Source organism: Pelophylax lessonae (genome assembly GCF_965119305.1).
Source record: "Pelophylax lessonae genome assembly, chromosome: 9".
NCBI classification, from domain to species: domain Eukaryota; kingdom Metazoa; phylum Chordata; class Amphibia; order Anura; family Ranidae; genus Pelophylax; species Pelophylax lessonae.
The window spans coordinates 61,034,670-61,048,241 of NC_138776.1; the positions used below are offsets into that span (position 1 = coordinate 61,034,670).

Sequence of the window (13,572 nt, forward strand, 5' to 3'; positions counted from 1 at the left end):
AATAAAGGACTTTACAATCACTTACATTCCACTTTAATAAGAGGTCTGCAGTTCCTGTTGTGTCTCTAGGACAGGAAGTGAAGGGAATTCTCTCAGCAGAACACAGCACCAAAAAAGAAGGGTTTAAACTAGTGTTTCTCAACCTTTTTTTTAGTCAAGGCACCCTTTAAAATTATAGGCAATCTCAAGGCACCCTTTAAAATTATAGGCAATCTCAAGGCACCCTTTAAAATTATAGGCAATCTCAAGGCACCCCATTCTAAAATGTAAAAACTATTCTAATAGTTTTACATAATGCAGCAACATCCACACATAGGACACCCAACGTTAGAGGTGATTTATTCTTCCAAAGCAAAATACACTTTTGCACACTGGTACTGACTAGTATGCCTATGTTTCTCTTCTCCCTCAATTTCACTCCATCAGTTAGCTAATGTGACCCCAGTAATGAGGGAGAGAGGCACAGGAGGGTCAAATAAGGATGCTGTGGAGGAAACAGCCAACCTCCCTATCAACTGATGATTTGATTGGTTGTTAGGAAGCCAGTGATAGTGACAGTGGTGCATAATGAAAACCAGTGGCTTTGTGTAACTAAAAGACAGGCTTGATCCACCTGCTAGCTTGTAAACAATTTTTGATCGATTTTTAGGCATTTTGCCAAGGCACCCCTGAAGAAACCTCAAGGCACACCAGGGTGCGTGGGCACACTGGTTGAAAACGCTGGTTAAACCATTGCCAACACTATCCAAAGGAAAGCCATGGATACACGTAAGACACATACACTAGACTTCGGGCAGGTGTAAAGCTCACTATATGAGGATTTACAGAAAATCACTACTTTTACTGCAGTGTGACAGTTAAAAGGTCAGTCCATGAAGGTATTTAAAGTACACCTGTCATGACAGCAAGATGAAGGCTAGTATTTCTGATCTTGCTTTTTCAAAATGCTAGTTGCCTGGCAGTCTTGCGAATGCCTTGGCTTTGATGATTATCGCTGATCAGGAATAAGTATAGAGAGGAGGATTTCAACACTTTTCTGACACGTGCGCACTACATGCTTGTCAGGATCTGAGACTCAGAAATACAAAACTTTTTCAGAATGAGGCCAAGAAAGCAGCCTACATGCATCTCTGCCTGGACCGGCATCATTTAAAAAGGCTTTTTTATTGGTCAGGGACCCCGGTGGCGATATATCCGCACACCTGACAAGAGGCTACCACAAAAACTGGATTTTTCATTTTATTTACATTGAAGGCAGTGAGAGTCCCCACACAACAGTTAGGGTAAGATAACAAGGTGGGTGGAAAAAACCAACATACAGAATGTGGAAGGCATCTGTGCTTGGACTAAAGTGGGGTACACACTAGTAGAAAATCTGCCCAAAAATTCCCGTCCGAGGTAAAATCGTCCGATTTTCGGTTAGTGTGTACACAACTTTCAGCAGCGGATGCCGACATTTTCAACGAAAAAAAACGGAGGGACAAACACCAAAATTTTTATCGTCCAATTTTCGTTTAATGTGTATGCAGTACGTCCGTGAAAAATCGAATACGAAAGAACACGCATGATCTGAAGTTGCTGACGACCCGGAAGTCTAGGAACAAATGTCCCAAAAAAAAAAAAAATTGGACAAGAAATTTTGCGAACATTTATGCACTGTCAACTAAAAACGGGAATGAACGTGGAGCAAGAGCGAGAAAAATCGGAGGATATTTTGTCAGATTTCCGTCAAGTACAGCCCTTAATTATGGATCTGCACTATACATGAACTACAAGTCACAGTGAGGCAAGGCACCTGAAAGACCTGCATCTCTCCAGAGGGGCTCAGAATCATACTATGCCTGATGGAGAACTTTAACCGAACCAAGCATGGCTATTTTCCAACCAATTGGGTCTCAGCTGACATTCCTGTACCAGAAAAGAAAGCCCTAGATCTGACTGGCTGCTACGCTTTTTGTTAATCAGCACATGAGAACATCTATAGATTTATTGAGCCATAAGCAAATAAACAGAGAAGCTCAAAGTGCAACCAAGCATTGGCTGGCAAACATGTTAAGGAATGCCCCAGATCATCCCTCTGAGCTTTACAGGTCACTGTTACATCTGATAAAAGCTGGCTCCCTTTCCCATACATGTCCGGACAGTTAAAGAGTAAACGGGCCTCACCCTGATGTGCTGGAGGTACACAGACAGGTCTCGAATGAAGGACTTGATCAGCCTTTCCTGCATTCTGAAGTTCTTCTCAGTCTCTTCAAAGGCTTCATCTCGGATCTGTAATACACAGACATAAAATTAGGCTTTGTTACAGGCACCTGTCCAGGCAAACTATCTACAGAACTACTGAATTTTAAAAGGAGAGAAGCCAACGATTGGCCAAATGTTCATCCATCGAAGGCCATCTTTAGTCACATTCAGCTGGACTTGATCACTTTCAACTTGAAAATGTTTCAAGGGTTATCCAAACCTTTTCTTCAGTTCTTGGTTTGGAGAAGCTACCCAAAATGTCTCCAACACTACAAAATAAATCCAGGTGAATGTGACCAACTATCATTAGATATAGCATGACCTGGATAGAGGAGAACCTTCACAGACCTATTTCTAGATTTATATACAGTAGAAGCCCCATATTAAACTTATCTTGGATTACACTAAAGCCAGAAACTGAATGCACAGAACAACCGTTTTGCTAACTACAAAGCAACAAATTAGCTATGGCTGTTTTGACCAATCAGCTTAGGGTTATATGAAGCTTCTGGACGTCCTCCCAAATTAGTAAAAACTGTGAGAGTTAAGCCTCGTACACACGCAACGATTATCGGCCGACCGATCGTCCGACTTTTGTCCAAGTTGTGTTTTGTTGGTTGGAATGTGCCTAGACTGCACACAAATTTTCTCGGCCATCAAAATTCTACTTCAGAAGTGATGTCATGTTTGGTTTGCTTTCTTTGTGTTCTTTCTTCACTGAGCATGCCCAGACTTGCTCATCAGATTTTTCCCTGTCTAAATCTGTACTGACTGCACGAAAATCGGCCGTTGTGTTGACGGCCAACAAAAATTTTATAGCCTGCACACCAGATTTTTTTCGGCCGAAAAGTCGGAGTTGGTTGTCGGAAGCATCATACTAACAAGCCGAAAATCGGCAGATCGGACGTTGGCCGAAAATTCCCTGCCAATTTTCGACGCGTGTGTACGGGGCATAAGTGTCATTCATTCAGTTTTTGTAGTATTTAACCAATTCACACTGCCTAAACAAGGAGGCTTTATAAAAGGGAGAAATGCCACCATGACCATTGAAAATCAGCAGCCTGAAAAAAAGTCTCCAGATTTTGCCCCTCTGCTGAAGAATGACTCAGGTATGACTGTTTTTCGTCATTTTTATAATTTAATTACATTTTATTTTTTCATTCCCTTTAATTGTGTGTGTTGTTATTTCACTGCTACTATGTTAAGAGACTTACATCACATAAAAAACCTAGGAATCATTGCACATTAATTTCAGATGAACTATGCTACACAATTGGAGAGCTCTTCAAGGCCTAAACACTGAATTAGGAGACTAAGCACTAGGCACTGCCACATATAAGTACAGCACAAATGACACACATGTAGAGAGGATGAGAAGACTGATCTACCTGAGGAGCAAAGCCTGTGAGATGCTTCAAGTGACTGCTGACTCTGTTGGATTTCTTGATGATCGAGTGGATGTTAAGTTTATAGATCTTGTCTATTATACTGGCTTCATCCCCTTTACGGTACTTCACAACTGAAATAAAGGGTAATAATTAGATCTGAATATCACAATGGTTACCCCTATATTGTACATGTAAAAGTGACAACAAAACACATGACTCCATCTAAGCAGCTTCTGTAAACGTATATCCTTGAGCCGTAAAGTCATCCAGTCACCCGCATTGCATTTTATTTCTGTATAATATCCTAATATATATATATTCATTTATTATACAGTATTTATAATGTCACCATTTTTCAAGATAAATATATTTCTAAAGGTGCTATTGGCATGAAATTTAACAACCCATGTAATCCATACATACAAAGAAACCAAAACAAGTTCAGAAATTGAGTTATGAGTAATAAAATGGAATTGCACAGGGAGAAGTATTGAACACATGAAGAAAGGGAGGTGCAAAAAGGCATGGGAAGACAAGACACCAACTGAAATCAGTAATTAGAAAGCAATCCTGCCCCTTGTCAGTGCAAAATAATATCAGCTGGTTTAGTCTCAACTGATGGCCTAAAAAAGGTGTCTCATTACCAAGGTGTCACACAAGAAACATCTCATGATGGGAAAAAGCGAAGAGTTTTCTCAAGACCTTTGCCATCTTATTGTTGCAAAATATACTGATGGCATTGCTTACCGAACGATTTCTACATTTTTGAATGTTCCAGTGAGCACTGTTGAGGCCATAATCCGGAGGGGGAAAGAACATCATTTTACCATTAACCGGCCACAACAAGGTCCTCCTCGCAAGATTTCTGACAGAGGAGTGAAAATAATTATCAAAAGAGTTGTATAAGGGTAGAGGGCCATTTTTGGAGAACTTCAAAAAGACCTGGAATTAGCAGGTACAATGGTTTCCAAGAAAACTACAAGTAACGCACTCAACTGCCATGGCCTGTATGCACGCTCACCATGCAAGACTCCAAGCCTGTGAAATACTGGGAGAATATAGTCTGGTCAAATGAGACCAAAATAGAACTCATTGGATGCCATAATACACACCATGTTTGGAGGTCAAACGGCACTGGCCATCACCCCAAAAACACCCCCATACCAACAGTGAAGTTTGGATGTGGAACATCATAGAGTGGAGCTGTTTTTCAGCATACGGCACTGCCAAACTTTTTATCATTGAAGGAAGGATAACTGGCCATCTACCAGGATGATGAAAATGAAATGAGGGTGGACATTTCAGCAAGACAATGATCCCAAACCCAAAGCCAAGGAAACTCTCAGTTGGTTTTAAAGAAAGAAAATACAGCTGCTAGAATGGCCCAGCCTATCACCTGACTTGAATACAATAGAAAATCTATGGAAAGAACTAAAGATCAGAGTTCATAGAAGAGGCCCAGTGAACCTTAAAGATTTGATGACTGTTTGTGTGGAAGAATGTGCCAAAATCACACCTGCATGTGACTAGTTTCTCCATACAGGAGATGTCCTGAAGCTGTTATTACCAACAAAGGATTTATACGAAGTATTAAATACATTTTAGTTAGTGTGTTCAATACTTTTTCCTGTGTCCTTCTATTTTATTACACATAACTTAATTTTTGAACGTATTTGTTTTGGTTTCTTTGTATGTACCGATTGCATGGATTATTGATATGTGGTGAAAATTTCATGTCAATAGCACTTTTAGAAATATATTTACCTAGAAAAATGGTGACGTGTTTAATACTTATTTTACCCACTGTATGTATGTATATTATATATACATAGTATAATATCCTAATAACCCATCTAATGACAAAAAATCAAAAACTTTTTGTGTAGATTTTTGAAAGAATGGCTTTTACATATTCTGGAGATTTCTCATCATTTTCGGTCTTCCCATAATTATGGCATAAGTGGGGGAGGGAACTCCGTCCAACAAAAATACTTTTTACCTTCTGTATGCACGGTTGTAACAAGGTATCACTGGAACACCAACAATTATCAAAAACATCAAAAAGAAAAAACCATGTTGGACTGCAAGAAGGGTGAAACGAAAGGCCCGTATACACGATAAGAAAATCTGAAGGGAAATTTCGTTCAATGACCGATCTGCCGATTTTCGGATTGTTAGTATGGTGCTTTCGACAGCCAACTCCGACTTTTTTGGCCGAAAAAATCCTGATGTGCAGGCTATATAATTTTTATCGTCCGTCAACACAACGTCTGATTTTCTTCTCATTAGTACAGTTTTCGACAGAAAGAAATCTTAAGAGCAAGACTAGGCATGCTCAGAGATGAAAACAAATACAAAACAATCCAACACCTTTCTGAAGTAGAATTCTGTCGTACGGGAAAATTCGTATGAAAATAACCTCTTCACTTTCCACATCAGACTAGCATGCCACAAAAAACGGACGACAGATTGTTTGATAATCTGATCGTGTGTACGGGGCTTTAGTCTCCAGATTCCATGCCACTGACCTACTAACTCCCTTACCGCCATCCCCCTGCTGTTCCACACAAGCCTAAATGTATTTTTTAGCTCAACAACAGGTTGAATTTCATGTTGTCAAAATGGCTACATCAAAAAAAGTATTCATGTCTATAGATGGGATTTATAAGCGAGAGAAGAAAAAACAAATTAGAAAGATATGAAGACCTTCGATAACTCACCCAGATCTTTTCTCCTCTTGTACTCATTTATATTGACGTTAATTTCTTTCACTGCCCGCACAGCGTCTTTAATAGGATTCTTGTCTGGATGGGAGTCGGGAGTTGCTCCAACCAGCTCCATGAGAAGCAGAGGATAGCGCATGATCCTCTGCACCGGTTTAATGAGAAAGGAACCCAGGTTTATGTAATTGGTGCATCCCCTGTGGAAGGAGGAAAGTGATCCATGAGAACTCAAGGTATAAATGCAAAAGAAAAAACACATTTTCAAGAGATCTTAAAGGAAACCTGATAAGAAATAATTGCTGACATCCTGAGAAAAAAAAGAATTCTACTTGTTTGGCTATTAAATTGGTCCTCTGGCATCCATGTTTTCTGAGCTGCTGACCTATAACCAGGAGGCAGATCAGCCATTCTTACTTCACTTGCCTCATTGCTTGCCCCTGGTCAGTGACTCAGAAGGTACTACGGCCAACCAGTATTTTAAAAAACTGCAGTCTATAGTATGTACTTGCATTAGATATCATGGGGGAGATTTACTAAAACTGGAGCACCCAGAGTCTGGTGATGCGTTGCATACTAACCAACTTCTAACTTCAGCTTGTTCAATCAAGCTTTGACAATAAAACCTGAGAAGAGGATTGGTTTCTATGCAGAGCTGCACCAGATTTTGCACACTCCAGTTTTAGTAAATCAACCCCAAGTAAACGATACATAATCAAATTTGCAATGTTGTAGTCCCCTGCCGGCCCTGTACTACCAATGGCTTATTTATGGGATATGTTTGGCCAACCACCTTAATTAATCAGAAAATGGTGTGACCCTTACTGTGATATAACCATCCAGAGGATGGATTTCCAGCTGACCAGGGGATATCTGCCTAAATCCTATTATAGCCACAGGCATTGGACTCCTGATCCATCTGAACAAAACCAGATAATAAGACAGTGGCCTTATGCCCATAGTATCCAACTAGGCACAGTCCCAAGGTCTGCCGAGAGCTCTCTGATGCCCAAGGTAGAAGCAGCCTATTGTAGGACATGGCTCAATCTACACTATATTACCAAAAGTATTGGGACGCCTGCCTTTACACCCACATGAACTTCACTGGCATTCCAGTCTTAGTCCGTAGGGTTCAATATTGAGTTGCCCCTTCCTTTGCATCTATTTCAGATGCAACTCTTCTGGGAAGGCTGTACACAATGTTTAGGAGTGTGTCCATGGGAATGTTGGACCATTCTTCTAGAAGCGCATTTGTGAGGTCAGGCACTGATGTGAACAAGAAGGCCTGGCTCGCAGTCTGCGCTCTAAATCATCCCAAAGGTGTTCTATCAGGTTGAGATCAGGACTCTGAGAAGACCAGTCAAGTTCCTCCACCCCAAACTCACTCATCCACGTCTTTATGGACCTAACTCCTTTCTGCTGGATCATAAATGTATTTCAGAATGTAAGCATCAGGAATAAAGCCAACCCGGAGGGTGTCAGGGGCTGCACAAAGTTTTATTAGATTGTTTCATAGGAATCGAACATGCATTGGACAAGAAGTGGGAAGCCTATAGATAACAACCCTGCAGAATTCACCTTGTGGCCAGGAAGTGCTGAGTTTCCAATATTGTAATATTAATCTTTAATACAGTATGTAGGATTTGTTTCTCAACAATTTTGGCCACCCTTGAGACTCGGTCCACACTAGCGCGACTTGTTAGCCTGACAAGTCGCGCTCCCTCGCGGTCCATTGACCGCTACAGGACCCGTTCTAATAGGAGCAACACAAATTGCTCCAACTTAGAAAAAGGGTCCTGTACTACTTCGGGGCGACCTCAGAGCGACTTGCATAGACTTCCATTATGTGAAGTCCATGCAAGTTGCTCCGAAGTCGTGGTGCATGGCAATGCACAAGTCGCCCCCGAAGTAGTACAAGGTCGCGTCGCCTTAGTGTGAACGGGGTCTGAGACTACGTGTGTTTATTTTAGACTTTAACAAACAACTTTCCCCAACCAAACAAGTACAATACAATAAGTACTACGAATTCAACATCTATTCTAGAAAGGCCAAATGAACAGACAATGCCCTGTACTCACCATTCTTGGTATAGAGTCCTTTGTCATTCAGAAGCACAAGGAAAAGACAGGAAAAAAAAAACAAAAAATAAAACAATTACAACCCAGTAAAACAGAAGCCGTTCAGCAGAAAACAATTCAGCGTAAAGGAAAGAAAAAACAATCAGGAAAAGGATGTGCCATGCTACAGATTAATAGGGACTGCTCAGAGCATCTAAGTTAACATGTATGTAAACCCAAATAATGAACTTCTCCTATTTGATCACTTGTGGTTTCATAAATAAACCACGTAAAGCATCTTTATATATTGGTTTATTAAGTTAAATATCCTGTTGATCTTAGCAGAAAGTCTGAGCTGTCCTGTGTAAAGTACACCCTTCCTGTGTTGTTTTAAGTGGAGTTGTTAGCCCTCCCCAGTCCTTATCTTGGGACTACTGAACCAGTAGCCTTAAAGCGTTAGTTAAAGGCTTAAAAAAAAAAAAAACCCTGCAAGGTAAAGGCATAATGTGCTAGTATGCACTGCATACTAGCAAATTATGAAAGACTTACCTTAGAACTAAGCTCTCCAGCGGTGCGCTGCGACCACAGAGAGCTGAAATTTTCCCCGATCTTCCTTCCAGGTTTGCAGCTCTGGCGGTGTGAGTGGCTGGTATTACCCTTGCAGAGTCTTCAATCTTCACTCTGTGTTCCCGTTTGGGTTTGTGGGCTGTGGCCACTTGATTGGCCAAGCCACCATGACATCCCTTTCACGCATGTTCGCGGGAGTCAAGGCCATAGCACAGGGCTCTGAAGGAATGGCATGGGTATGCTGTTCCTTCAGAGCGCATGCGCTGGTGACGTCAGCAGCTGCTGCTCACTGGAATATCTCCCTAAACCGTGCACATTTAGGAGATTAGTCATTTAACCTACAGGTTCAGGTAAAAATAAAAATACTGCCTGAACTACCACTTTAAAGTGGAACTTTAGTCAGAAAATTAAGTCCTGCTAGAAGACTTCAGGCTGGCCCCTTTTGCAGGTATAGCTATGTAAAACATTAAAAATAAGTGCCTATATGATTTAAAATCCAGTAATACACTGTCTCAACCTGCTCTGCACATGCTAAGTTGTTCTTTTAAATCAGAGCTTCTAGAGGATGTTCCAGTGACAGCCTAAAGATTTACTGCTGCTCAGAGGCTCTGGGCTTCAGCAAAATGGCAGCCCCCCAGCAAGAAGGAACTGGAGCAATGCTGGAGGCAATTTACAGCGCACACTAATTTTGGTAGCATACTTAGTAGTGTAGAATGTATGTTCCTTGCTAAAGAACATTATTTTCTTATGGGAAAAGTTCCACTTTAATGTGAAGATGGAGGAGTGGGTCCAAGTAATTTGGTATAAAAAAAAAAACAGGGCAGGGCTGATACCACCCAGTCCACAAAAAAACTGTGTGTTGTCAGCCCACAAGAAAACAGGCCAGTGGGTGACCACATTTGTGGCACATGAACAGGTATTCTTCTGTACTTGCAGGTCTTTAAAGGGATAACACATGGGGAAATGTACATGTAAGGCAGAGATGTACTGCATACATTTTTTAAATCAACCTGCCCTGACTTACACTTTAAGAACCATAACAATTAAATAATATAAGTGTAACATGAAGTTCTGAGAGGAGGAATACCAATCTGTGTTCTGACAAGGAAGCCAATTTAAGTAAGCAGAATAAGCGCCAAGCCATTAGTGGTAGCAGAAGACCTCTAGTGGGTGTGGGATATCTTACTTCACAGTCTCCATACACTCCCGGAGGTGTCTCTGGAACTTTTCGTCCTTTTCATAGGCTTCCAGCAGTGCAATGGTCTCTTCATGATTCTGGCAATACTCCTTATATACAGACTCCAGCTCTACCCGCTGCTCCAGGAATATCAAACCTGAAGAAAAGGGACAACATTTGTTAAAGGAGCATTGTGGTGGTGGCTTAGTGGTTGACCCCATCACCTTGCACTACTGGTGTCCTGGATTCAACTCCCACTCTCAAGTGGAGTTTTTATGTTCTTCCTATGTCTGATCTGGAACCACGTTACTTTGGTTTCCTAATCACAAACTGAAACTTACTGGTAAGATATTCAATCAGCCTTATGGGCCATACACACTATACAATTGTCTTTAGATTTACCAAAACCATATAATATGAGGTCAAACCAAAACACTTTCAATTTGTATGCAGTCCGGCAGGCCCTTGCACTACATAGTTGAAGGTAAATCTAAAGGAAGTCTAACAACAAAAGTTGTATAGTGTGTATCCAGCCTTATGCCCCGTACACACGTTCCGATAATCGTACGACAAAACTCGCTTTTGACCTGATCTCACGATAATCTGATCGTTAGTACACAGCTTTCGACAGCCGATCACCACAGTTGGTCCAACAAAATCCGAAGGGGCAAACAGGAAAACTTCTGTCGTACGACATCTTATCGAACAATAATCGTTTCGTCAGTACAGTATGCGTATGCTAAAAGTCGATCGACAAACACCACGCATGATCGGAAACAGTAAAATGATGTTGCACGACGCAGGGGTCAGACGTATATGACATCACTTCCAATACGTAGCTACGAAAAATACACTTGGTCAGTGAATCGTACGAAGAAAATGTGATGGTTTGTACACAGAGTTGGCTTCAATTTTAGTAACATGCAACAATTTACGAAATATTAGTCGTACGATTATCGTACGATTATCGGAAAGTGTGTACGGGGTATTAGTCTGGCCATACATAGTTCAAATCTTGGCCGGTTCAGCAGGAACTGGCTGAGATTCAAACCATTAATGGGCAGGCTAAATGTACCAAGTTGATCGATCAACTTGGGTACAACAAGCTTGCCGGATCCTCTTGTGACTATCCCAAGTGGCTGCTAAAGCCACTAGCGATAATCACTGTCTTCTCCGGACGGGGATGGCTTCCCCTGCCCTCCCCCACTGGGAGAAGACAATGGGCCAGCATTAGAGATTACCCTGTCAACACTGTCTGTGTTGATGGGAGAATTGAGCTAATTTTTTTCGTGTATGGCCAGCCTAAGACCCATCACCGGCCCTAGAAACTGTGCAAACAAGGCTTTGGGAGACTCTAGGGAGTCTGTAGAGCAGGAACAGATAAGGGTAAATTATCTAAAAATGATTAACTCCACTCCAAATTTTTGATATTTAGGTTTTGGATAGAGTGGAAAATAAAAATTTCTGCCAGGTATGTATTTCAGTCTATAATACTTTACTTCCTGTCCCTGAGACACCAATACAAAAAACAGGGGCAGCAGTTGTCACCAGGACAGGAAGACAAGGACAGCTATAGAAACCCGGGCATAGGTTTTAAAGCAGAGTTCCGCCTCCCCCTCCAAATATTAAAAGTCAGCAGCTACACATACTGTAGCTGCTGACTTTTAATATTAGGACACTTACCAGTCCTGGAGTCCAGCGATGTCGGCACCGCAGCCGATGATTCCATCGTGTGTCGGGTGCCGCCGCCGCCATTGCCGGTAAGGGAACCCGGCAGTGAAGCCTTGCAGTTTCATGGGCGGGTCCCTAATGAGCATGTGCGAATCACGCTGCGCATTCCTATTGGCTCGGCGGCGGAGGAGGGAGGAGGGGGCCGAACTTCGAGGGACGGCGCTGTATCCCGGAAGTGGAGAAGGGTACCTGTCAAAAACAGGTACCCGTTCCCCCCTCCCCCCTGAAAGGTGGCAAATGTGGCACCGGAGGGGGGAGGAAACAAAAGAGCGGAAGTTCCACTTTTGGGTGGAACTCCGCTTTAACTAAGATTGCACCAATACAGTTTTTTTTTTACTGGCCAGTAGGAGTACCGGTACTTTCGGTCAAGTACTTTGCCGATACAAAGAACCGATTTACCTTTGCGGTGTGATTTGAGCCCAAACAACGAATGGGCTCAAATTGCACTACAAAGAATCACATGCGATTTGAACAGGATTAAAGTGCGATTCCAGTCCGAATTGCAAGTGGTTCCCCCGCTGCTCCAGTGTGAACCCAGGATGAAACCACTATAACAAGTACTCGTGAAAATACTCGGTATCAGCACTGATACTGGTATTGGTGCGACCCTAGTTCAAACCCCTTGTGCGAAAAATGTGTAATTTACTTTGTGTTTGGCCTTGCCAGGAAAAGAGGGGAAATCTCACCAAAAAGGTACACATCCAGCAATAAATTCTTATGGGAATTTCAAAGTTTCCCAATTCAATACTTACAGGTGAGCCCATATTAAGGCTTACCTGTAGGTAAAATGAAAATCTCCTAAACATACACCGTTTAGGAGATAATCACCCTGAACGCAGCCAGCTACCTCACCGGTGCATGCACTCTGAAGGTCCAGCGTACCTCGTCTGACCTTCAGAGCTTTGTGCCGGAACCGAGGGCTCCCACACCCATACACGCGAGTGACGTCATTGCAGTTTAGGCCAATCACATAGCCCTGAGCACGTGAACCCGGAAGAAAGTCGGGGGGACATGTCTGCCCTCTTAGCAGTGACAGCACAGCGCTGGAGGGCTTCGCTCCAAGATGCGTATTTCATAATGTGCTAGAATAATGCGATGCATCCTAGCACATTAGGCAACTGCTTTACAGGTGTTTTTTTTTTTTTTTTTACTACCACGGCTGTTTAGAAAAAAAAAAAAAAAAAACAGAACTAAATATATGTGCTCATTGATAGTACACCATAACTTTGCTTTAAAAATCAGAAAAACTTTTGAAAAAGTGTTTTACATTTTTGCAGACTGATTGCTGCTGCAGTCCAGACACTACAAACGGCTAGAGAACAATAAAAGAGGAGTACTCACCCACAGAGTCACAGTTCTCCAGAGCTCCTAATAGGTTCTTGGTAACGTCAATTACTGAGTGGATATTTCCAAATAATACATCAAAATCCACATTCGTCATCTGTCAAATAACAAAAATGTTCCTTGTAAACAGGTCTATTGGTAACTATATGGGTAAGAGAACTAGCCAGTTATAGTATCATTTAAACCATAACAAAGATTTTAATCCAGAGCTCCAATCAAGAAAAAAAAAAGAATGATAGCCCATACGCACCTTCAATCTAAAGCTGCCCCCCACAATACTTCTTTCCACCACTAGCTGTCCATCTTTCAAGTTAGAAGACATCAGTATCATTCAACCCACTTTC

At 41.9% G+C, this 13,572-nt stretch overlaps 1 protein-coding gene across 3 annotated transcripts in view; it reads right to left on the minus strand.

The window, feature by feature from the left end:
- The window catches only part of DNMBP (dynamin binding protein), a 232,727-nt gene that overhangs the window by 22,233 nt on the left and 196,922 nt on the right, over positions 1 to 13,572 (minus strand). For all 3 annotated transcript variants that reach the window (XM_082269362.1, XM_082269361.1, XM_082269363.1), the window contains 6 exons: positions 13,226 to 13,325; positions 10,163 to 10,310; positions 8,431 to 8,448; positions 6,353 to 6,552; positions 3,633 to 3,763; positions 2,167 to 2,271 (listed from right to left, as the gene is read on the minus strand). In XM_082269362.1, coding sequence (XP_082125488.1) covers positions 2,167 to 2,271; positions 3,633 to 3,763; positions 6,353 to 6,552; positions 8,431 to 8,448; positions 10,163 to 10,310; positions 13,226 to 13,325 — 702 coding nt within the window. The remainder of the gene's footprint in view (positions 1 to 2,166; positions 2,272 to 3,632; positions 3,764 to 6,352; positions 6,553 to 8,430; positions 8,449 to 10,162; positions 10,311 to 13,225; positions 13,326 to 13,572) is intronic.